Source organism: Macaca thibetana, chromosome 16 (assembly GCF_024542745.1).
Source record: "Macaca thibetana thibetana isolate TM-01 chromosome 16, ASM2454274v1, whole genome shotgun sequence".
Taxonomy (NCBI): Eukaryota; Metazoa; Chordata; class Mammalia; order Primates; family Cercopithecidae; genus Macaca; species Macaca thibetana.
The window spans coordinates 47,299,363-47,323,247 of record NC_065593.1 but is presented as its reverse complement, the minus strand read 5'-3'; the positions used below and the strand labels follow the sequence as shown (position 1 = coordinate 47,323,247).

Below are 23,885 nucleotides of genomic sequence, written 5' to 3'. Positions count from 1 at the left end.
AGGAGCATGGTATTCCTATATAGGGAGGAAATACCAGAAAAAATAGCAGAAAGGGTTTGGGATGAATGACAAAGGGGCTGAAAAAGAATGAAGCAAAGAACCATTGTTTTTTGTAATAAGAACTTTATACACTTAATATTTTTTATTATTATTATTATTATTAGTTAATCAAGAGAGGTCTTGCTAGGCCGGGTGCAGTGGCTCACGCCTGTAATCCCAGCACTTTGGGAGGCCGAGGCGGGCGGATCACGAGGTCAGGAGTTCAAGACTAACCTGGCCAACATGGTGAAACCCCGTCTCTACTAAAAATACAAAAAATTAGCCAGGCGCACTGGCAGGTGCCTGTAATCCCAGCTATTTGGGAGGCTGAGGCAGAATTGCTTAAACCCGGGAGGTGGAGGTTGTGGTGAGCCGAGATTGTGCCACTGGACTCCAGCCTGAGTGACAGAGCGAGACTCTGTCTCAAAAAAAAAAAAAAAAAAAAAAAAACTACATTGAGAGTGGTCTTGCTATGTTGCCCAGGCTGGTCTCAAACTCCTGGCTTCAATCAGCCCTGACACCTTGGCCTCCCAGAGTGTTAGGATTACAGGCGTTAACCACTATGCCCAGCCACATTTCATAAGTTTTAAAACACACACACATTTATGATAAATGTAAAAATAAATTTTAAAATAGAAAACCCTTAAAAGGGTTTTGTTCTAGTTTTCTTTGACAGGAAAATACAAAAACTTAGCCAAGCATGGTGTCTCACACCTGTAGTCCCAGCTACTCAGGAGGCTGAGGCAGGAGAATGGTGTGAACCCAGGAGGCGGAGCTTGCAGTGAGCCGAGATCGTGCCACTACACTCCAGCCTGGGCAAAAGAGTGAGACTCCGTCTCAAAAAAAATAAAAATAAAAAAAGAAATATCAGCAATATAATCAAAGTCTTTAAGAAAATAGAAAAAGAAGTGGGAACTCCTCTGAACTCTTTTATGAGGCCAGGAAAACATTTACAGAAAAATCTAATATAAGAAAAATTAGTGTCCAATTTCTTTCATGAGCATAGATGCAAAGTCCACGTAAATTATTAGAAAATTGATTCCAGTGATACATAAAGGGGATAATACCTCATGACCAGGTGGGTTTATTCAAGAAATGCAAAGGTATTTGAAAATAAAATACCCTTGTGGGGCCTGTGCAGCTCCAGGCACAGGCAACCGAGGCTGCGGCGTGGTGCATCCCTCTGGCTTGGGCATCTCTGGTCCTCGGGCTCTGCCCGGCAGCCACTGGGCCTGCTGCACCTGAGCCAGTCTGGTTAGGAGGCCGGGCTCTGTCCCCACTGCTCCGGGGAGGCTGGCATCCATACCTGCCTGGGACCCATGTGTCCCCGGCCACATCCCATCCTGGGGCCACCCCATGTCGGTCCCAGGTGTGGTACCTGGGGGCAGGCGCCCATTTCTGCCCCCTCAACCTGCATTTTTGCCAGCCTGGGACTTTCTGCCCTTCCAGAACTTTCTGCCCCCTTGTAGCTGGAGATGTCTCTCCTGTGTGTGAGCTTCCCACAGCCTGAGCCTCCTTAACTGGGGAGGGGGATCAGTCACCTGACAGACACAGGATGCTCGGTTGTCTCAGGAACTGATGGTGAGAGGGACCACAGAGATAAGGGGTGCTGTCCCCTCCCCTTTGACCAATGCCAGAGCCCCCAACCTTTTTGGGGAGATGCTTTACATCTTCCTATTTTTGGCAAAAGTCTCAGGAGACTTAAGGCACCAATTGGTGCCTGCAGGGTCACATGCTAAACTCGGCTTCCATCTCTCTCAGGGGGAACTGCTGCTGCCTTGGGAAGGCCCCCAGGTGTGGAAGCGGCAGAGCTTGTGGTGACCCTGACCCGGGCCATCTGAAGCCACTCTTGTCCTGTGCTCCACAGCTAAAACAACCCTCAGTCCTCTGTCCTAGGACAAACAAGACACCAGTGAAGGGGTAAGGCCAACAGCATCACCCCCAAGCTACAGAGGAGAAGACTGAGGCTCAGGAGGTGAAGGGAATAAATGGCAGAGCCAGGGCCAGAACTCAGGACTCCTGGCTCTTGGTCCTGGGCTCTTCCCTGCCCAGGCTGCATGGGAGGTGGTGGGAGGCAAATGTGCCAGCCTCTGAGGGCTGCGGTCCACTAGGCCCAGCTTGGAGGACAGTGTCTCTCTTGGGCCTGTAACATCTTGCTAAATGGAGGAGAAGGGAGGGAAGGCCAATGTGACCTGCCTTCCGCATCTCCCACCTTCACCCTCCCTCCCTAGGGGTCCTCGGTGAGATGGCTTCCCACAGAAGCCAAGGCTTCTCTGCTAAACTGGCACTGGTTCAATAGCTCCCTTCCTTCTTGTCCTCATTCTCTTCCCTCCCAGGAAGGCACCGTGGACAGACACCTCCTGCTTCAAACCATGTGCACACACATACACACACTTCACCCAACGTTAGCCGACAGAACTAAATGCAGGGGTTCCCATCCCAGTGTGTGATGGGCTCTGGGGTGACAGAAGCAGGGGAGGTTTTAGTGGAAACTTAGGGAAAAGTCCCTCTTATCAGGGCTCTGGAGGAGGTGTGTCCTGACCAGCTGTCCTCGGGAGGGATGTCACCTAGAGGTGAAGAGGCACCAGCAAAGGGGGCCTGACCTCCTTCTTCCAGACCATCTGGGCAGCTTTTGGGAGTGGCTAGGGACACCTGGGTCTCCCAGAACAGGGGTTTCCTGACTTGTGCATTATCTTTGAAGATGAAGATGGGCAGGCGGGGATGGCTGGCAGTCCCTAGGAATGTAACAGTGTCTGCTGCTGCTGTTGATCACTGCTGGGCTGGGTCCAGCCAGGGCCACATCCTTGGAGGCCTGATACTCCACGCAGCTGTTGGAGCAGCCACCTGTCAGGTGGGGCTTGGGATGAGACTAAATTGGTTCTTTCAAGAGCCCAGGGTGCCCTCTTGAGGATGCCTGGAGAATCTCACCACCTTCATCCTAGACAGACTATGGTTGACTCTCAGGCTTTTCTCTCTGCTTCCTGCTCCTGCCCTGGCCCTTCCAGTGTCTTCGTCACCCACACCCCTCCCAGAGCCCAGCCCACCCACCTACCCTCCTCTGGACAGATGCTTCATTTTGAGGGGCCTCACATATTAGGGGTCAGCAAGGCCCAACGTCTCCAGGGGCCTGGCATCCTGGGGCATAGTGCCCACGGTTTGCACTTGCCCATCAAAACCACCCCCTCCACATACCTTAGGGCCTAGAGGCATCTTGCAGCAACCTGAAGACTTTGCACCATGTGATGACATGTGTTAATGAGATGTGGGCCATGCAAGGTGGCTCACGCTTGTAATCCCAGCACTTTAGGAGGCCAAGGCTGGAAAGTTGCTTGATCCCAGGAGTTTGAGACCAGACTTGACAACATAGTGAGACCCTATCTCTACTAAAAATTAAAAAACAAAACAAAAACAAACAAACAAACAACAAACCAAAAACTAGCCAGGTGTAGTGATGTGCACCTGTAGTCCTAGTTAATTGGGAGGCTGAGGCAGAAAGATTGCTGGAGCCCAGGTGTTCAAGGTTGCAATGAGCTATGATCGTGCCACTGCACTCCAGCCTGGGTGAGACCTTGTCTCTAAAAGAAAAGAGAGAGACTTGAGTAGCGCTCTAGAACCCCCACCCGTGGAGCCACGCTCTCCCAGCCCCTGGAACCACCTGCCTGAGTCCCATGCATATCTAACTCTGGCCTGTCGGGATCTTGATAGCTCTCAGTGTTCCCCTCTGATGGTAATGCCTCTTAGGGTACAGATGAGGAGAAGATGAGGGTGTGTGTGGCAAGAATCAGGAAGACCAGTCCCTGATTCACCACGTAAGGCCAGGTGATCTGGTCAAGTGTCTGCACCAGAAATAGGTCATTGGATGAGCAAGACTCGACCCAGGCCAGCCTGTGAAGGTCTCTCTGAAGTCCTACACTGCCCTCCCTGACCATCTTAAGGGGAACAGAGATGGATTGCAGGGGGAGAGTGCTGAGCCTCTCCTCCTTTTCTACCCCTGCTAGAACTAGAGGGTCTCTAAAAGGGGAAATCACTTATAAAATGTGTCCTTTGCAGTAAGGAGGCACCGTTAAACTAATGACCAAATGGCAATGTCCTTTGAGCATTCCCTAAAGGGATTGGACATGGCTGGGCAATGTAATCCAGGATCTTTAAGGTGCCTGTGTCAGAACTGGGACTAGAATAGGGCAGCCTAGAATAAGAGAGCTGTGCACCTTTCCAGGGGCAGACTGAGCCAGTGGAATTGAGATCGGATGTAAGATCTCTGCATTCTCAGCAGGTGTTGGTCAGGGGCTGGGGGTTACCCCACCACTGTCCCCACTATCTTCATTCTCCCCGAAACAGAGAGGGTGGGACTCCTCTGCACACATCCCCCTGGGCTGCATGCCATCCAGGTGAAGCTGGGAGGCACAGTGCTGGCCCAGCAGCCTCCTCCTGCCCTGAACACCCACTCCACTTTGACCTCATGGAGGGAATATGAATGCCTGGGCCTCTCACCTGGTTCAGCACTCTTTTCCCTCTCTGTTTATTACACACACACACACACACACACACACACACACACACACACACACACACCCTTTATTCAGAAGATGCAGGGAACTGGGGGTTTTATGTATTTTTGACTTTTTTTTTTTCCTCCTTCCAACCCAGGCGTCCCTATCAGCTATTCAATAACAATTAATAAAATTTTAAAAGATTGCTTAAATCCCTCAGTTTGGGGTTGGAGGGGCCAAGGAGGCAAAATGAGAACTGAGACACCTCCTGCCTACCTTCCTCTCCCTCTGCCAGCATTGCTTGGCCTGAGCATTTCCCTTGCTGTGCAAGATCCATCCTCCTTTGCTCATCTAGGGAAGCGGGTCCCTGGCTTTCCAAACTACTGCACTCCAAGCCTGGTAAAGCGCCATTAAGCCCCCAAACTCTCCCCTTTGCCCCAAGCCCACCATGTCCTGCAACCAAGGCAGGAGGTCTGGGTCTGTGCTTGGCTCCCCATGACCCAGTGGGGATGGGTACTCCTGTGGGACATCTGGACTAGGCTGACAGGCTTGAGAAGGGGGCCCACCATTCCCTTCTCAGATCACTGACTTGAGCACCCCACCCTGGGATTCCTGGTGGACAGGAGGTGGCACCGCTCCCTGAACCCCTGGCTAGTGTGGGCCCCTCACACTCTGTCCATGGAGCACAGCCTGGGGCCAGAACCCCAGGCTCCCTCAGCCTGGCCTAAGCTCCCATCAGCAGTGACCCACAAAGCCCTGGCCAGATGGGGGACATTTCCAAGGAGACCACAGTCCTTCAGAAGGGACTGCCCCCTCATCTGCTGGGCCCCAGAAGGAGCAAAAACAACCTTACCTCCCCTTCCAGTTGTTGAGGTGGTACCTGGGCTGTACCTGGGAAAGGACTCGGGAGAGGATGGTGGTTTAGAGGGCACAGCCACAGAGGCAGAGGAGTTTTGAGGCTTTTTGTGTCTCCCCTGGAAAAATAACTTGGGAATTTGGTCTATTTTAAACTCTGGTTCTTTTTTTTTTTTTTTTTTTAAGGTGGAGTCTCACTCTGTCACCCAGGCTGGAATACAGTGGCATGGTCTCAACTCAGTGCAACCTCTGCCTCCTGGGTTCAAGCAATTCTCCTGTCTCAGCCTCCCGAGTAGCTGGGATTACAGGTGCACGCCACCACACCTGGCTAATTTTTGTATTTTTAGTAGAGACGGGGTTTCACCATCTTGGCCAGGTTGGTCTTGAACTCCTGACCTCGTGATCCACCCGCCTCTGCCTCCCAAAGTGCTGGGATTACAGGTGTGAGCCACTGTGCCCAGCCTAAACCCTGGTTCTTAAAATACGTGGCAGTTTGTCACAGGCTAGTGGGTCAGGTGCTGTGGTGCTCTGAGGGGAAAGGGCCCGGAGAAGGACAGTGCATACTGTTTAAAAATATCCTGAATGTGTGCAGGCCTTGGCTTTTTTTGGAATGGGTTGAGGTTATTTCTGGCATGTGGTGTCAGGACAAGTGTGTTCATTTTGACACGGTAAATAAACTGGAAATGTGGACCACCGCTCCTCTGCAGGGGATGAGGAGGAAGAAAAAGATGACAATGTGAAGGGCTGTCGTAGCTCAGGGGCCCCCTCTGTTCCTGCCACTCTGCCACCCCCCAAAGAAAGCATGACTTCCTCCTGGGACACTAATTGAACCAGAGCAGGACTGGGGTCGTTGTTGCTGCAGGTGGTGGGGTGGGAGTAGGGGAAAGGAGCTAAGAGAGAACGAATGAAATGAGGAGCCTGGGTCACCTCACAGACGTTCTCCTTTAAGACACGAAAGAAGCCAAATGAGAGACTGAAGCCTCTGAACAGAAGGGGAAGGCAACCTGACCAAGATCACACAGCTTCAGAATCAGAGCTGGCCCCAGGGGCAAGAGCATAGGGGAGGAAAGGCAGCTGTTCCTGTTCTTCCTCCCTCCCTTCCGCCCTTGAACACTGATCCTGGGGGTCAAAGCGGGATACTAGCACAGACCTGACTTAGGGTGCTGAGTGTGGGGGCCAGCACTCTGTGCCAGACAGGGGGCCAGGGGCCATGTGGTTTTCTACCGGTTGAAGAGTTTGGATTTTCCTCTAGGCACTGGGAAGCAGGGGATGTATTTTAAGCAGACATGAAGTGCCACATTTTCTCTTGAAATACCGCCCTGGAAGCCGGGTGCGATGGCTCACGTCTGTAATCCCAGCACTTTGGGAGGTTTAGGCAAGCAGATCACCTGAGGTCGGGAGTTTGAGACCAGCCGTCTGACCAACATGGAGAAACCTCGTCTCTACTAAAAATACAAAATTAGCTGGGCGTGGGAGTGCATGCCTCTAATCCCAGCTGCTCGGAAGCTGAGGCAGGAGAATTGCTTGAACCTGGGAGGCGGAGGTTGCGGTGAGCTGAGATTGCGCCATTGTACTCCAGCCTGGGCAACAAGAGGGAACTCTGTCTAAAAAAAAAAAAAAAGAAGAAGAAGAAGAAATACCGCCCTGGAGGCCACCACAATAGTCCAGGCAAGCGTTGATGAGGGCCCAGCCTAGCCAGTGAAATGGAGAGAAGGGGCCAGTGCAGAGAGACACCTGGGGTAGAAGTGACAGGGGATCAAGCAGGAGGGAGGATGACCTCTGGGCTTTTGGCTTAGGTTGGTGATGGCTGTATTCAATTCCTGAGGTTGCTGGAACAGTACACCACATATTGGGTGACCTAAAACAACAGGAATGTATTCTCTCATAGCTGAGGCCAGGTGTTAGCAGGGCTGGCTCTTTCTTGAGGCTCAGTGGGAGAATCTCTCTCAGACTCTCCAAGCTTCGGGCAGTTGCCAGCAGCCTTGGCACTTTCAGCTTTCAGATATGTCGCTCCCATCTCTGCCTACGTCTCCACGTGGCCGACTCCCGTGTGTCTGTTTCACACACTTGTCTTCCCTTGCGTACGTCTGTCTGCCCAAATTTCACTCTACTTATAAGGACACCAGTCACTGGAGTAGAGCCACCCAAATCCAATGTGACCTCATTTTAACTTGTCTTTGCAAAGATACTATTTGCAACTAAGGTCACATGCACATGCCTGGGGACTAGAAACATTTCTTGGGGGACAGAATTCATTTTACCCATGACAGTGGCTGCGGGCTTTCCGCTGACCTTGAGCCCACATGTTTTTCAATGAATGGTCACAGGCCAAAGTCTGGGACAGTCTTTATTGGAGCTGGGAATGTCATAGCAATTCACCCTCATCAGAGGCAGACTGTGAGAAAGAGCAGTGATGTGGCGGACCCCCAGCAGGGGGAAGGCCGGGCTACATGAGGGAGCCCTGCTCGCCTGCAAGCAGGGCACAGATGCACACGCACACACTCTTCTACATGAACTTACACTCACACCTGCGCACTCGCTGCCGGTGGGTCGGAGGCCAGGCGCCTTGGGCTGCTCCCTCCTCACGGAGAGGCCTCCTCCACTCTGGGGGATCCGCTGAGCTGAGACGGGAGGGAACCACTTGAGGATCAGGGACGAAGGAGCTGGAAGCTGCAGGCATTTTGCAGTTAGGGAGAAGGGATCCAGGACAGGAGGGATGGCCAGGGACCAACCAAAGGGAGCTGAAGAAGGCCCTGCAGGGCCAGGGAAGGGGAAGAAGATGCTGGAGATGGGCAGGGGAAGGGGAGGGGAGAACAGATCATCTCTCCTTCACTCACTGCAACCTCACTGCCAGGGACAGAGCCCTGGGCACAGAAAGCCTGGGGAGAATCAAGGGGTCCCCTGTGTCCTAGGAAGGCACTGAAATGGGGAACAGATCCTGGGAGCCAGAGTCTCCCCCAAGTACCCCAAAGGGGACAGGAAGGGGGATGGTGAAGCAGAAAGGGTCCTACATGCTGGTTGTCTGGGGCAAGGAGACTGGGGAAGCACAGATTCTGCTTCTCACCCCAAACGGTGGGGTGCGGGGTGGGCTGATATGCAGCCCCTCTGGCCAGCAGAGGGGAGGGAGGGCCAGGGCTGCCCCTTTGGTCTCAAGGGCAGTGAAGGGGGGAGCCTGGCCTCACCCATGTGTCCGTGGTAGGGGGTGGAGGCAGGAGGAGTGAGGAACCAGAGCCTCCTGCCCCCGGGGCCAGGGCTACCAGAGCACGGCCCCATCCATGTTCCCGTAGCCTGGCTCGGCCCGCAGCCTCCAGTAGGTATTGTTGGTCACCCACCACTCCTTCCCGCTGCTATCTGTCTGCCGCCTGGCGGGAGAAGGCGGTGGCAGTGAGGGGTGAACATCTAGAAGGCAGGCTAGGGTCCTAAGGTGCTGCCTCCCACACCTGCCCTGTTCCAAGCAGGGCTCAAGGGGAGACCCAGGGCGGAGGGCGAGGCCGAGGCACCTGAAGAAGCGAGCCTGGTGTACGATGTTGTTTTCCTCCATGACTTTGCGCCTGTCTCGCTGCAGCTGCTCGATCCTTCTCTTCTGGGCCTCAGCAGCCTGTATGTTCCCCTCCTCCAGGTACCTGAGGATCCAGATCAAACTCAGTTGAACTGTCCATCTGCAGGGCCCCCAAACCCAAGGCCTCTGTCCCTGCCCAGCTCTGTCCTCTAGACAAGCCCCATTTCTCTGAGGCCACTCAGGGAAGGAAGGACAAAGCCCCAGCTCTGTACTCCGTGCAGGGAGTGAGCCAGGTGGTTCTAGGCTAGCACCCATCCGGCACTGACCTCTGGTCTGGCCGGAGCCTCGTGTCGGTGGAAGGCAGTGACCGTTTCAGCTCTGCCGTCAGCTCATTCAGCTCCAGGGCAAACTGGGTGAAGCCGAAGTTGCGCTCATGGTCGGGGGGCATTGAGTCTGGGGGAAGGCAAGGGGCTGGGGTAGGTGCACCATGCCTGAGCTGCTCCAGCCTCATCCAGCCCTCTGTGACCCCTCCACTTACTGGGTTTCCAGATGCACTGGCCGCCTGGTGTGGGTCCCCGGTACAGCCCCTCATGCCACTTCCCAAAGAGTCGATGGAGGACACGGCCACTCCGACTGAGCACAGCGCCCTGCACCTCGTGGACATTGGAACTCCAGTACTTGGCCTGGGGTGGGGAAGGCAGGGGTTAGGGAGGTGTCCTCTCCCGCTTAGCCAGGGTGACCTCCAGAGACTGAGGCTGCCGGGGGTGAATGGGCAGGGTCAGGGTGGCACATGTACCTTGCAGAAGGTGATCTTGCAGTGGCAGGAGCTGTCCTGTGTGTTCCGGATGAGCACCTCCCCATAGTGCTCAATCCAGCGCTGACCACTCAGGACATTGTGAATGCAAGACGTCACCTTGTTCCACTCAAAGTGGTCCCCAAACCTGAGAGAGACAAGGAATGGAAGGGCAGCTGGCCGGCCCCAGCGAGTCAGGGGCCTCCTGTCTTGCTGGAGCAGGTCACGTCGGTCTGTGACAGGAACCCTGGGGTCCCAGCTCTGGTTCTGCAGTGAAGGATGACTTATATTCACAAGGCAGAGCGGCCTTCACAGAACGTATTCAGTGAACACATCTCCACTCATCTACAATGCCCCTGAGTGCCTGAGCAACGCAGATGAAAATACACAAAGTGTCCTGCCCTCGGGCACCAGGAACCATGTGTATGTTCACATCCATTATCCTGCTTAATCCTCACCTCTCTTGGGTTTTACTTTTTACTGTCATGTCACAGGCAAGGTGTCAAGTCTTTTTGCTGCTTGCATCACTACCTTTTTTTTTTTTTTTTTGCTCTGTTGCCCGGGCCAGCTGGAGTGCAGTGCAGTGGTGCAATCTCAGCTCACTGCTACCTCCGCCTCCCAGGTTGAAGCAATTCTCCTGCCTCAGCCTCCCCAGTAGCTGGGACTATAGGCTCATGCTAATTTGCATCACTGTTGAGTGGCAGAACTCACGGCTTCTGACTCCAAACTCCAGGATCTCTCCCACAACACCCAGACCACTCTCAACACCCTTTTTCTTTCTGGCTTCAGTCCCCTGCCTGTAAAATTAGCTAGATGAGAGTTTTTCAAATTTTGTCTGTGACCCCTAAGTCCTGAGATCAATTTAGGTTTCTGTGTGCGTGTATGTGTACGCGTTGGCTTGAAGTCTCAAAGGCATTTCTGACTGTGAGTCACGGTCAAAAAAGTGTGAAAGCCGCTGAGTCAGATGACCTCGATGGGCCCTTCCAGCTCTACTACGTTCTAAGGCTTTTCATCTTTCTCTATTGGCGACTGCTGTAAATATAGGTATAAAACCTACAGACACTGACCCACTGCAAGCAGCTTCAGGACAGACCTTCCTATCCTGTCCTTATCCTGTCCCTAAGGCCACGTCCTCTCCAGCCTGAAGGATTGCCTGTGGCTTGGCCTGGCTGCTGAGAGTCTAAGAATCCCACCTGGGCAGGCTGACATTGACTGTTCCCACAGGCACAATCTCCAGGGATTTGCCCCAAAACTTGTTCTTCCACTTCATATCTGGAATTGGATTAGGGAAGGGAGAGAGAACAACAGAGATAAGGCCAGAGGGTGTTCCCTTTGCCCAGGGCCACCCCGCCCTGCCCTCTACTCCTCACCTTGCCAGAAGGCGAAGTTCTCAGACTCCGCATGGCAGGCCGAGATAGGGGGGTGGTGGGAGACCTTGGTGAGCAAAGAAGTTCTCTTGAGGCTGTCCCTGAGCACCATTAGGGCACCCCAAAGTCCCTTACTCCCAACCCCACTTCCCCTGAGTACCACAAGACCAGTTGGTCCCAGGTCTCTTGTCCCTATCACCCTTGGCCATCTCCCAAACCCATCATCCTCTCTTCTTCCCATGAGGCCTCTATGTTCTCCCTTCTCGCTCCCTCTTCCTCAGGAGCTCCTCTGGCTGGCCTGTCTATGGCGTCCTCCAGAACCCCTGCTCAAGCCTGAAAAGTTCCCCGCAACAGTGACAGGTGGGGCCTCCACCCCATGCCCTGCCTGAAACCCAGCCCTTGCCGACAACCCTCTTCCCCACCATCTCCCCTCGCCACACCCCAAAACTGATCATCACCCTATAACCACTGACAGGTGGGGACCTCATCCCCTGCCTGAAATGCAGCCCTTGCTGATGACCCTCTTCCCCACCATCTCCCCCACACCCCACCCCAAAGCTGATCATTGCCCTGCAACCTCTACCCCACACCCTTGGAAACACTTGGCCTTGTCCCCACTTGGAATGGCTCCACATCTGAAGCCTTCAATTCCAACATCCCACAGCCTGCCTGCCTCGCCTCTCTCTCCATTCCCTGTTGCCCACGGCTCCAGCCAAGATGTCCAGGTCCCCGACTGCACTGCCCTCCCATGGTCTGCTAGCCCCATCCTGCCCTTTACAGTACTCTCACCTAATACCCTCAGCCACCTCCACCACTTGCCAGAAATGCCAGCACTGGCCTCCTCTGTACACCCCTGGCTCTGACTCTGTTGCCAAAACACAGACACGACCCACACTAAGAAACTGCTAAATCTACAATGTCCTGTATCTGGGCCCTTGACATCCCTCACCAATCCTTCTCTGAGGACCTAGGCACAAGCCAGGCCCTTCACACCTCATTCACCTCCCACAGTCTGCGGCAGAACAGAGGTGGGTCAGGGAGGTGATTCCTTCTGCTCTGGCCGCAGTCAGCCTGCTCCCACCGATGCCCCCCAGGTTCCCCCGTCCTCCTCCTTCCGCACCTTCAGTCTTTCCCTCTTTATTTCTCTTTCTCTCTGAATATAAAGATTTTCTGTTTCTTTCACCTTAAAAAATAGCAAACCTTTCTTTTCTAGACACACACATCTTTGTTCACATATGCGTAAAACATTTCTGGGAGGAATCCCAAAAGCTGGTAGCAGTAGTCCCTTCGGAGCGTTGGGATGAGACGGAGGCTTATTTTCTATTGTACACATGAGCGTACTGTGTCAGTCTTCACCATGTTTTCAACAACACTTCAAATCCAAACAAACAAACACACAAACTGCCTCGACCTTTATCCCCCACCAACTGCCACCTTCTCTCTCCTCTGTCCCTCATGGTAAAATTTTTGGAAAATAGTCTGCTTTTTTCTCTATTTTTTATAAAACCTACACTCTACACCCTCTGCAATCCAGTCTCTGTCCCCATCCTATCTCGGAAACCTTCCTCATGCAGGTAGCCGATGACACCCCTCAGGTCCCAGGGACCCGCGCTCTCTCCCCTTTGGGGCTTCCCAGCGCTCCTGCCTGCCCTCTTCCCTAGACACTGCGGGCAGTCCTCCCAAGGGCAGTCCTCCCTTGATGTCCTCCTCCCTCTAAGCTGGCGACTCCTCGACCTGTTAGTGCCACCTGGTGCTCTTGGAGGAGCTCCAAGCCAGCGACTCCAGAGCCTCCTGGCCATCTCCCGTGGAAGTCAAGCCCACATAGTCAGTGTGCTCCCACACACACTGTCCACCTTGCTAACTGGCACCACCATGCACCCACTGAATTCCCCAGATCAGGCCGCCCAGACTTCTCCCTGTCGACAAAAACCTCCCCTTTCCCTACACGAGAGAGTACCCTGCTAAGCACCAGGCCCTGTCAGGGGCAGCACATAAACAGCTCTTGAACCAAACACCGCAGCCTAAGCGCAGGGCCTCATTAGCTCTACAGAGATGACAAGACGGACCCTGTTGGCCTCCACCAACCAGGCATATGCCACCCGGGTGTGCTTTGCACACTGAGATTCTGAGCAGCCACTCCACTGCCTCGAATCCTCCATGGTGCCAATGCCTTCAGGATTTAAAAACACACATACAAAAGCCCAAAGCCTCTTTCCCTTCACTGGCAGGACTCCTCAGCGTCTGGCCCACCTTGTCTTCCAGCCCCATCTCTAACCTTCCCAAGCCTGCTCCATGCATTCCTCTACACCATCTAGAAGGAACATCCTATTCTCCCCAGCCCCTGTACTCTCAGCTCTCTCCAATTCATCCTCCAGTTCATCCTAGCCCAAGATTGGCCCCTAGAGCATGAGCTCCCAGGTGGAACTCCTGGGATCCCATGGCTGGACCTCAGAACGTGGGCCAGGAGCACCACAGAGCCCGGCACAGAGCCAACTGCCCATGCTCCTCTCCCAGGCCCTGGTCTCTCTGCCCCAGCTCTGGTCCCAAAGCCCAGGTCTCTCCTTGCCCCAGACACCCAAGGCCAGCCGTCTTCTCCCAAGGCCACACCTGCTCACTGATGAAGCGGAAGCCTCGGTCAGGCCGCTCACACTCATAGGTCTCCCCCAGGACAGGGTTGAAGGGCTTGCAGCCAGCTCGATGGTACGTAGAGGAGTAGGCTGAGACAGCAAAGGCTGCGATGTACACCTGTGGGGAGCAAGGCAGGTGCAGGGTGCTGAGGATAGGGCCGCCACCCCAAGCAAGCAAACTATGGGATCTTGGGGTGGAACTTCAGCAGCAAGGAACAGCCCAGCCAGGATTTTCTGGGAGAAAAGGTCCCAGGGAGAAGGAAGCAGCCTTGGGCTGGGCATAAGGACAGGTAGCAGGTACCATGCGCTCGCAGGGGTCGGCGATGCGGCTGGCCTGGTCCAGGAGGCTGCTGTACTCCAGCTCCTCGCAGAGCCGCTGCAGAGTGTTGAGCGGCTCGTTGAGCTGCACAGGCATTGACACCTTGGACAGGTCTTTGCCGATGTTGTTGCGCAGAATGTTCCACAGGCTCACGTCAGCCCCAGGTCCGCTGGCCGCCGGCAGGCAGCGACGGCGGGGTGGCGCCATGGGTCTCCCTGGAACACACCCCCCTGGGGCCGCCTTGCCATGTCACTCTCCAACTGGGCACCAGCCATCCCAGACACGGCAAGCCCACAGCCCAGTCCAGGGCCCAGCTGCCTCCCAAGCCCCTGGGACACTCCCCACTGAGCCCGTGTCTCGACTCACAGCAGGGCAGGGTGACTGGGGCTCTAACTGCTGACAAGTTCCCAGGGACTGAGTTGGCTGGCAGGGGTGGGAGCCATGCAAAGGGGCGGACGGTTCCCACTGCCAGAAACCCTGCACCCCAGGAGCCCCTCCTGAGTCCTCACCCTTGCCTTTTGTTCCCTTTATAAACACAGAAACAGAGGTCAGAGTCCAGATTACCCAGCCCATCTTATGGATGAGGAAATAGGCTCTCAGAAGTAAAATGACAGGTCCAGAGCCACACTGCTAACAAGCAGCAAAGTGGGATCTCTTGCCTCCCTCCAAGGCCCTAGGCAAGCCTGCTGCAACAGAGGCCAGCCCCAAGGCCGGAGCCTGGCCCACCCCAGCAGAGCTGCTCCTGGAATATTTCCCAGTTCATGACCTGGCCTTCCTTAGCTCTTGGGGTCAGCACCCAAAGCCACTAGCCCATCAGGCACCACAAGGGATGGCCTTTGCATGGGCCTGGGTTGTGGACAAACCCTGTTTTTCCACCTGCCTCCCACCCCTCCCTGCCTGCCCACCCAGCTGGCACCTTTCTGACAGCGCTCAGCTCCCCTGAGGTCCAGCACCTCCTCAGACAGACTGGTGGTGATTTCACTGGTACACGACTCCTCCTCCTCTGAGCCCTGGGCCGGGACAGATGACAGGCCGGGCAGACTGGGCCTCCCCCGGGCAGCTGGGCAGTGCCCAGGGCCTGGCAAGAATCTGCCCAGCTAGCCCTTTGGTGGGAAGGGGAAGAGAATGTATTGGGGGAGCTCTGAGCCCTAAGACATTGCCCCGGGACACCTGGCATCACAGAGTGTGCCCAGCCACCTTGGGAAAGGGAGGGCCGGGTCCTGTGGCTGGTGGTAGAAAGCTCAGGGACTTGGCCCTGTGGCTCGTGGGAGAAAGCTCAGGGACTTGGTGGGACACAGACAGAAGGTAAGTTGGGGATTACTGAGGTTCAGGGTCTGAGAAGAGGGGATCAAGGGAGCGCTGAAGCTGAGACAGGGTCATAGGAAGATGACTGGGGTTGCAACTGTGGCAGTAGTTTCAGGAGAACCCCATGGGGATAAAAATGTCACACTCCTCTAGAAGAAGAGTCCCCAGCAGAGATTTCTGAGCAGGGCCACACAAACCCAACTGATCTGGACATATTCCCAGAGACAGGGGCTGAGGAATCTATGGTCTCTGTGGACCCCACCCTTCTGTTCCCAAGGTCCCCCCCAACCGCCCCGCCTCACTGCCAGCTTCCCTCTTCCCTCACCTCATTCTCAGAAGAGCTGGCGGACAGGAGAACCTCACAGGCATCGAAGAACTCTGTGTGGGAATCAGCAAGGGACAGGATGCTGGTCTGCGACAGCTGGGGGGTGAGCTCGCGCCCCTTCATGTACAGAGCTTCTTGCTGTGGGAGCAACCAGATGGATGTGAGGCTCCGGGGCCAAGCCGGGGGAGTCAGGTTGGGCACCCGCTTGCCTGACAGTTCCCGTGAGAGGGAGGCATAACCGGGCACTTTTGCTGAGTCAGACACCTTCTGAGCAGAAGAGGCAGAGGGGAGTGAGCAGGGGACAAAGGCATAGTAGAATGAGCCCTGGCCTGGGAGTGAGGGCGCGCAGGCTCCATGATAACTGCTTACACTTCCCGGCACTGACCCTGAGCCCCACTCCAAGCCCTCTGTGTGCACTAACCCACTCAATCCGGACACCCACCCCGTGAGGTAGGTGCAATTATCACCCCCAATTTGCAGATTGGGACGCTGAGGCCCAGGATCACAAAGCTGGCAGGCAGCAGAGCCAGATTTGAACCCGTGGAATGCAGCTCCAGAGTCTGTGCTCAGAGCCCGAGTCTCAGTTCAGCCCACCTATAATTGCAGGAGCCTCAGCTCACCCGTTAGACCCTTTGAGCCTCAGTTTTGTTATGTTGAGGGTGAGAATCACTGCATCAGAGGACTCTGAATTAAAAGAAAAAGTACCCTGCACATTGTTACAAAATGACTGAGATGGGGCTGTCGCCAACCTTATGGGAAAGACAGTGGAGCCAAGTTTTGGGGCTGTCTTGGACTAAAAATCAACCTTGCCCACTGCCCTGGGCCTTGGCTCCCACTGGGAGAGAAGGCGCAGGAGAATCGGCCCCCACAACCCACCCTGGCTCCGCACCTCCTCAGGGTTGAGGGAGCTGAAAGAGTCCGCCGTGGTGTCGGAGGAGGTGGACAGTGAGTGGAGGCGCCTCTGGCCAGTGGGGGCCTCGGAGACCTGCAGGGAGAGGGTGAGGGACACAGTGCCAGGAGGATGAGGTCCTCCCCACCTTGCCACCTCCTCTCTGCAGAGACTGCCTCTGCCAAACCCCCACCCTCACCCAGATCTGCTATCGGACCCCAGGCTGGCAGTCCTCAGCTTCAAGCCCTCTCCTCCCACCAGCCACCCTGTCCCCCAGGCCTCACCCCCATCCTTGACAACTCTGAGCCCTGGTGCATATCCCTCAGTCGGTCCCGTTCCGTGGTGAGGGCGGCCAGGACGCTGCTGAGGGAGCTGTGCACTAAAGGGGGTGGGGCAGACCATCAGAGTCCTCGCTCACTCCTGCCCGCTCCCTATCAGCCTCTCCCAGCATGCACTTACCCTTCTGGGCCAGGGCCCAGAAGCTGCGCTGCAGGTGGGCATAGTCTGTGGGTGGCAGCCCACGGGTGCCCGAGGAGTCCCGAGACTCCAGGTAGCGAGACAGGTTGGGAACAGAGCCGTGGAGACGACCAACCTGAAGGGTGAAGGTGAAGGGGAAGGGCTGAAGGGGCCGGCCTCCTTAGAGCATCCTGCCCCAGCTATGTGAGGTGCACGCCCCACCTCACCCGTCCAATGGTATCATCCTTGGCAAAGCTCTGGGTACACCACATGCGGCTGGTCCGTTTCCCCTTCTTGGGTCTTTCAGTTGTCACTGAGGCCTGGCAAGTCAAGGTGGGGGGAATTTTACTCACAGGGTGGGGAAAAGGGGCAGCAACCGTCACAGCCTGGGAGAGGTAGACGGCCTCCTACGCCATGGAGGAGGCCGCAGATTACCCAGCACAGAGGGTGGGGCCGCTCAGGCCAGTGGATAGAGACAACTGACATCCCAGTGGAAGATGACAGCCAACCCGGCAGAGGCATGGGCGTGGAGGAACAGAGACAACCTTGACACAGTTTGGACATGGGGCAGGGGTAGGGAGGAAACCAGGCGATGCGTGGCTCTCCAGGAAACTGCAGCGGTGTGGGAGGAATAGGACCCATCCTGGGGAAATGATGGGATCGGGGGCCTGAGCAGGACCCTGTGTGTTCCCCTGGATCTTACCTGGTGTGTAGGGATAACAGGGGCTGAGGGGATTCGGTGCAGGGACTCCAGGCTCTGGAGGAGCCTGTGTAGTTCCTGGAGCTTCCCCTGACACTCAGAGAGCTCTGTGGCAAGAAAGAACAAGGACATCACTCTCTCTTCTTTTTTTTTTTTTTTTTTTTTTTTTTTTTTTTTTTTTGAGACAGAGTTTTGCTCTTGTTGCCCAGGCTAGAGTGGAATGGCATGATCTCAGGTCACTGCAACCTCTGCCTCCCGGGTTCAAGTGATTCTCCTGCCTCAGCCTCCTGAGTAGCTGGGATTACAGGCATGTGCCACCACGCCTGGCTAATTATTTTGTATTTTTAGTAGAGATGGGGTTTCACTATGTTGGTCAGGCTAGCCTTGAACTCCTGACCTCAGGTGATCTGCCTGCCTTGGTTTCCCAACGTGGTGGGATTACAGGCATGAACCACCAAGCCCAGGCTCAAGGACATGACTCTCCCAACATTGACTTCGTGGAGATCCTGATACTGCTCCCTGTTACCTGCTCAAGAGCTCGGGTCCCTACCCCTGTGGGTGTGGTGCCCCCTGGTTTCCTGGGAGGGCCTGAACCCTAATTTCTACTCTGTCTCTAGACCACACCTCACCTCTGCTGCCTTTGAGCAGACCGGGGATGTGTTCACCCTGCCCTGCCTCTCTCTACTTGGTTTATACTTCTCCCTTCAGGCCAACTTCACAGACCCTACTGCAGGAACCCTTTTCTAGAGCACACCCCTTCCCTGGCACTACTCCTCAGGCCCCTGCCCCGTGTGGGTATTCAGTATCTGCTTTGTCATGATTCCCATCCCTGCATCCATGTCTGTCTATGTGCCCTGACAGATTCTTACTCTTCTGTAAGACTGGGACTGCCCAGGACAGGGCCCAAGTAGATTGGATCTCTTTGGAGACAGAGGCTGTCTCATTAAATTGAGTCTCCCTGAGGTGGGGATGGAAGTAATATTTTCCCATCCTGCTAATGCTATCTAGACCTGCCAGCTTGGGCCCTACCCTTGGAGGTGCTGTGCCTAGGGACCCTCACCATGAGAGCAACGGTCCAGCCCATCACTGTCCCTCAGCCAGGAAGACACCTTCTCCCGCGGTCCAAGCCCAGGTAGGGCTGAGGCAGTAGCTGCTGTTGGAAGCTGGGCACCAGGAACCTGTGGGGTGAGCCCAGGGTCAGGAAGGATGGTGCCCACCTCCCTGGGTCTCACAGTTCCCCATAGCCCCTGCCCCTGAATTGCCACATTACCTGTCTGCACCCCAGGGTCCACCTTACCTTCCGGTGAGTGGTACTGGGCAGTGTGCCACGGGACATGTCCAGGCGGTGGGCTAGGCGGTGGGCACGCAGCTGTGCCACCCAGCTCTGGAACAGGTCCTGGGATTTGATCTGCAGAAGTGATGGAGACGGGGAGGGCTATCTGAAGGGAGGAAACACTTTCCAAGAGCAAGAAGTCAGGGCTCTGATCCCCAGACAAGCAGAGTCCCTTCTTACAGAGCCAGGTTTGTGCAAAGCTCACTTGCAGAGAGACAGAGTGCAAGGTGCCCAGGTTTCTGAGCCCTTAGATCTGTGCCTGTCCATGCAACAACCAAGAAGTGCAGGTTTGCCCTTGGCAGTTTTTACAGGATGGAAACTTACTTCTTGTCAAACTCAGAGACAGACCCTGAGCTCCATAGACCCTCAGGCCCTGCCCCTGTGTGTTCCAATGCCTCTGCCAGGCTGGGGGCCAACACATGTCCTGCCTCCCAGGGATGTCACCTTGAGGTGGTAGATGTTGTCTTCAGTGTCAAGGTCAATGCGCTGGGCCTTTTTGTTGATGGACATGACCGACAGCCGGACATCGATGGAGCCATGGAGCTTCCCCTTGGTGATCTGGGAGTGAAGTGTTGGTGGGGGTACAGGGGACCTATTTTAGGCTCTCAGAGCCATAGAGCTACCATCTCCCTGAAGCCATTCTACGTTCAAGGGCCAGGTGGCAGGTTCACTCTCATGTCCAAGTCACACTATCAGTAGAGACTTGTCAATCATCCTCCCATGTGCAGAGCGCTCCCCTATGTCAAGTCACATCTTGAGCTCTAAGAAGTCACAGATCAAGAAAAACTATTCCCACCCTCAGGGGTCTGGAGGGTTGTGGAAGGCAACGCCCTCCCAGAGAGATCCTGGGTACTCAGGCCTTCAGTTCCTCCTTCCCAGCCTGAGAATGGGACCAGGATGAGAGTGGTAAAGACCCCATTTCTTGGGCACTTATTCTGCCCTGTCCAGAGAGCCTTGTGTGTATGACCTCCCTTACCATGACAGCTCTGCACCTGGGGGAAGGCACTCTCCTGTTAGAGATGAGGAAGCTACAGCCCAGGGATGTAACTCGCCCAAGATCACACATTCAGCAAGTGGTGGACCTGGGATTCAGACCCTGCTCTGGTCGATTCCGGATACCCCGTGCCTGCCCAGGGCATACTGGGGCCAGACTCCTCCCACAACCCCAAGCCACTGCCCGGACTCACGTCTTGCCGGGTAGTTGCATAATGAAGGATTCCATCCTCGAGCACAAAGTATCTCTGTGATGTTGCCCAGGAGTGACAGGACCCAGGAGGCCGAGAGGAAGGGCATGAGGGAGAGGGCAACCACACAAATTAGCTTTTCTTTTCTTTCTCATCATGCAAACACCATTAGACTGCCTGGCAGCTGCCCCCCATTCCCACCCCGCCCCCATGTCTGGCCCCTCCCTTTGCCTGCCCACCCTACCTTGTGCCAGCCCTTCAGAGGCCACTTCCTCTTCTTGAGCAGGTGACCTTCCTGCCTCTCAGGCATGACACCCTCTGTCCCCAGCCTGCCCCGAGGCTCCTCCACCACCTCCCACAGCTCAGAGGCCTGCAGTCCAGGACAGAGGGAGGGGAGCACTGGTGAGATGGCCGCCTTGGCCCCTCCCGGTCCGGTTCAAGCTTGGCCCACCCACCACTGCTTTCGCGCTCTCTGACCTGCTGAGCACTGCTGGGCTTTGAGGACTGAGCGCTCTCAGGCAGGAAGGGCGGGTCCCTCTCTTGGAAGTCCATGGAGAAGGGAGAGGCCACTCCCTGCTGGGGATGTAGAGCAGGGAGCAGGGTGGAAGGGGAAGGATGTCACCTGCTCCTGATGGAGTCCTTGAAGCAAGAGAAAGACCCCCTTGGCGCAAATTCTGATCACCTTCCCCGCCTCCAACCCCTCCCACATCCTCTGAGATAAGGACTCACCAACACACCCTCTGCTCACCTGCCATGCCTCTCCCAAGTCTGCCCCTCTGTCCTGACCCCACCCATTTTCACCTGATATGGACACTGCCCTGAGACATGAACTAGCACACAGCAGACAGGCAGATGCCCAGGGAAAACCACAAGACATATGCGCAGCCTGCCTTGGGCACATACTTTGGGACTCCAGGAAATATTCAGTGCTTTCTTTAGAGGCTTCCCTGGGAGTGCTCAGAGGTGAAGAAAGGGAGTGACAGAAGAGGCTCCAAGAAGAGACAGAGGGGTTCAGAGACTGGACAAGCGAGACCTCCTCAATCCAGCTGCCTCTGCCTTCAGGACCCCTCCACCCTGCCACCGTGACTCAGAGACTTCCCTGCCATGATCCCCTTGCAGAAAACTCCCCAGTCTCCCACCAATTAGTCTCCATATTCTCTAGTGCTTGGAGAAACTGAGGCCTGAGATAGCCCCATTTTCCCATGTCTCCTCCTACCAAACATGCCCCTAGGATGCCCTCTTTGGACCCTCAGTGCCCCCTAAAGCCTCACCATCCCGTCTACCGTCCCAGTCCTTGGGGCTCTGAGAAGTGCCACCCACCCAGAGAGGGCAGGACACTGGGCTAAAAGAGACACTTCATGAGAGAAGAGGGGGCCCAGGACATGCCCAGGTCTGCACAGGTCCTGCAGCAGTGCCCACAGGCACCCTTGGCACTGGCCCTGGCCATCCTGGCTCCACAGGGAGATCAATAATGCATGAGGCTCTGCGTGTGTGAGACGGGGGAGGGGACTGGAGGGGCAAGGCTGGTTTGAGGTGGGGGAAGCAGCCCAGATCTTCTAATGGAGCTAGCAAGCACCTGAGGAACTGAGGCCCAGAACGGACAGGGATGTGGCAGGAACGGGTGCCCAGGAGGCTGGGGCAGAGGGACCCTTGCTGCAAGAGGCTGACCTGGGAGGAAACTCCTGCATTCAGCCATTGAAAGTTCCCAAACTCTTCCGGTGTTCGGGTATCTCTGTGCCCTTCTCCAGGCCCTGTGGGGATCCCGGCCTCTCACTGCTTGTGGGTGGAGGGGGAGGCTCTATCGGTAGGAAGGTGAGGGGTCTAGGCGAGCCAGGTGGGTGCCCCCTCTCCACCTCCATTCCCACCATCTCGGGAGCAGACCCACCAGCTTCAGGTGGGAGGAAGCTCTTCTCAGGAATGTCAGCTGCTGCCACGCAGCCCCCTTACCCCAGGGTCCATGGACGCCAGTGCTCCTTGGCCCTCACACCGCTCTGCCTCTGAGTCACCGTCTCCGAGTCACCGGCTCCCTCCTCACCAAGCTGAGCAGTGGCAGCAGCTGCTGCAGGAACCAGGAAGGAAGGAGACGTCGGAGCCTCTCCTCTAGCCGGATCTCCCCACCTCCCTCTCCCCTGTCCCCTCCTCCCGCCAAGCTCCGGGCAACCGCTCAGCTCTGCCCCCCTGCTCCCTGGAGGACTTAGGGCTGAGCAGACCGCCCTAGTATCCATGTGGCTTGGGAGCGGGGGCACAGTCCCCACTGGGCATGGTTCCAGATAGATCAGAGGACTGGGGAACTGCTGGCTATACGCCAGTGGTGGTAAAGGCTTTATTCAGACTACCACGGCAGTGACCCTGTTAGTGCCCAAGGCCAATTCCTAATTAACCCCCACCCCCCCCCTCTCATTTTACATCTGAAAATAGACTGCAAAATTTGGAGCCAGCAAAAGTATCAGGTTGATGGTGGAGGGACAGATCCCCCCTCTGGGACAGTAAGACTGTGCCAAGAGCACAGTCAGCAGGGGCAGTCAAGCCAGAAGAGGGACAGCCAGCAGTCCCCACACTGAGGCCCTTCACTGGGGTGATGCCCCACTAGGTCAGGCCCCACAGGGATCTAAAAGTGCCTGTGCATACGATGACACCCTACAGCCTGCAGTGTCTTGATCAGGAGCAGGCCTGGGGCAGTCACAGCTGCTGTTAAAAGGGCTGCAATGCTGGTCCCCTCCCTTCCCTTTACCCTTCTGCTGGAGTACTGTGTCCAGCTGCTCAATTCTCATGAAAAATCAGCTCTTAACAAAGGTCTAAAATTCATTCAAATGAAGGTGGCACAGACCTACAGCTTCAAGTGCAGCAAAGTTTTCTGGAAAAAAGTAGTCTTTTCTGGAAAGAAGTAGTTGGGGCCTCAGGTGAAGGATGTGATTCAAGTTTCTTCTCTGACCCCAAAAGTGACTTAGGCCACTTATCCCTTCCACTTCATCCTCACTGGGCCTGGTTCACATTTCAGGGTCTCACATATCTCTCAGGGACACCCACTGTCTTGCCTTTATTCAGAGCCTCAGCGCTGCTCCAGCCACCCCAGGTGGAGGGCATTGTTAGTACCTGGCAGGGTTCTGGGAGGGACAGGAGCACTGGGCAGCACTGGTCAGACAAGCTCTAGCATCCAGGAGCCTCAAGGGCCTTTTAAGTCACTTCCCAGTGATTGAGCATCCCGGGCATACAGCACAGGGCAAGGCACTGTGGGAAGCTGGTCCTGGCCCAGGCCACAAAAAGGCTGCTGCAGATCATCCCCGCCAGACAGTACCTGTCCAAGACTAAGGAAGCGGTGGCATTGCTTCAAGTCCGAGAAACAATGTTGAACAGCCACCCTCCCCGGGTCACCCCTGCATCCACCCAGAATGTGCTCCAATCAAGGATGACGGTGGGCTTCGAGTTAAGCATCCCATCTCCTTTATTAGTAATGTCTGGTTCATGAAGACTTGCATGAGGCCTCCTACCCTAGAGCTCTCAGAACTCCCCATTAACAGAGAATCCTAGTTTTCCCATAGGCCTTTTGTCCAGAACCACCAGAGACATGTTAGCTAGTGGGTATACAGCTGTCAGCTGCCTTTAACAGGGCAAGCATGTGCGGGATGCCATTTGCGAGAACGGGTGTAGGAGAAGAGGATTTTCCTAGGAAGGGAAACAAGAGTGAGCAAAGTCAGATGACAGAG

General features: G+C 55.5%; 3 protein-coding genes across 6 annotated transcripts in view; 1 reads left to right on the top strand and 2 right to left on the bottom strand.

Moving 5' to 3' along the window:
• SP2 (Sp2 transcription factor) overlaps window positions 1–23,885 on the top strand; it is a 276,227-nt gene that overhangs the window by 145,051 nt on the left and 107,291 nt on the right. The window lies entirely within an intron of this gene.
• Window positions 1–23,885, bottom strand: part of MRPL45 (mitochondrial ribosomal protein L45) — a 390,432-nt gene that overhangs the window by 361,220 nt on the left and 5,327 nt on the right. The gene's annotated exons all lie outside the window — the stretch shown is intronic.
• OSBPL7 (oxysterol binding protein like 7) lies at window positions 7,714–22,305 on the bottom strand. Of its 4 annotated transcripts, XR_007720102.1 has the most exons (24): window positions 22,129–22,305; window positions 20,659–20,820; window positions 20,426–20,551; window positions 20,185–20,238; window positions 19,442–19,555; window positions 18,962–19,072; window positions 18,725–18,842; window positions 17,668–17,771; window positions 17,192–17,284; window positions 16,968–17,100; window positions 16,793–16,887; window positions 16,509–16,604; window positions 15,620–15,757; window positions 14,906–14,999; window positions 13,972–14,219; window positions 13,651–13,788; window positions 11,047–11,110; window positions 10,870–10,948; window positions 9,680–9,824; window positions 9,422–9,566; window positions 9,210–9,336; window positions 8,885–9,007; window positions 8,567–8,746; window positions 7,982–8,054 (listed from the first exon to the last, which is right to left on the bottom strand). XR_007720102.1 is itself a non-coding variant. In XM_050762606.1 (23 exons), the coding sequence occupies exons 2-23, from the start codon at window positions 20,731–20,733 to the stop codon at window positions 8,638–8,640; spliced, it is 2,529 nt and encodes an 842-aa protein (XP_050618563.1). In that variant the 5' UTR covers window positions 20,734–20,820; window positions 22,129–22,305; the 3' UTR covers window positions 7,714–8,637. The 4 variants fall into 4 exon arrangements, 2 of the variants coding, with proteins under 2 accessions (XP_050618563.1, XP_050618564.1); XM_050762606.1 differs by having other exon boundaries at window positions 7,714–8,746; XM_050762607.1 differs by lacking the exon at window positions 8,567–8,746 and having other exon boundaries at window positions 7,714–8,054.

Coding starts and splice junctions, on each gene's coding strand:
- OSBPL7 (XM_050762606.1), bottom strand. CDS start 20,733: ATGGACTTCCAAGAGAGGGACCCGCCCTTCCTGCCTGAGAGCGCTCAG. Junction 20,239..20,425: donor CTCTGAAGGGCTGGCACAAG/GTAGGGTGGGCA, acceptor GCAACATCACAG/AGATACTTTGTGCTCGAGGA. Junction 9,567..9,679: donor GCAAGATCACCTTCTGCAAG/GTACATGTGCCA, acceptor TCCCCACCCCAG/GCCAAGTACTGGAGTTCCAA.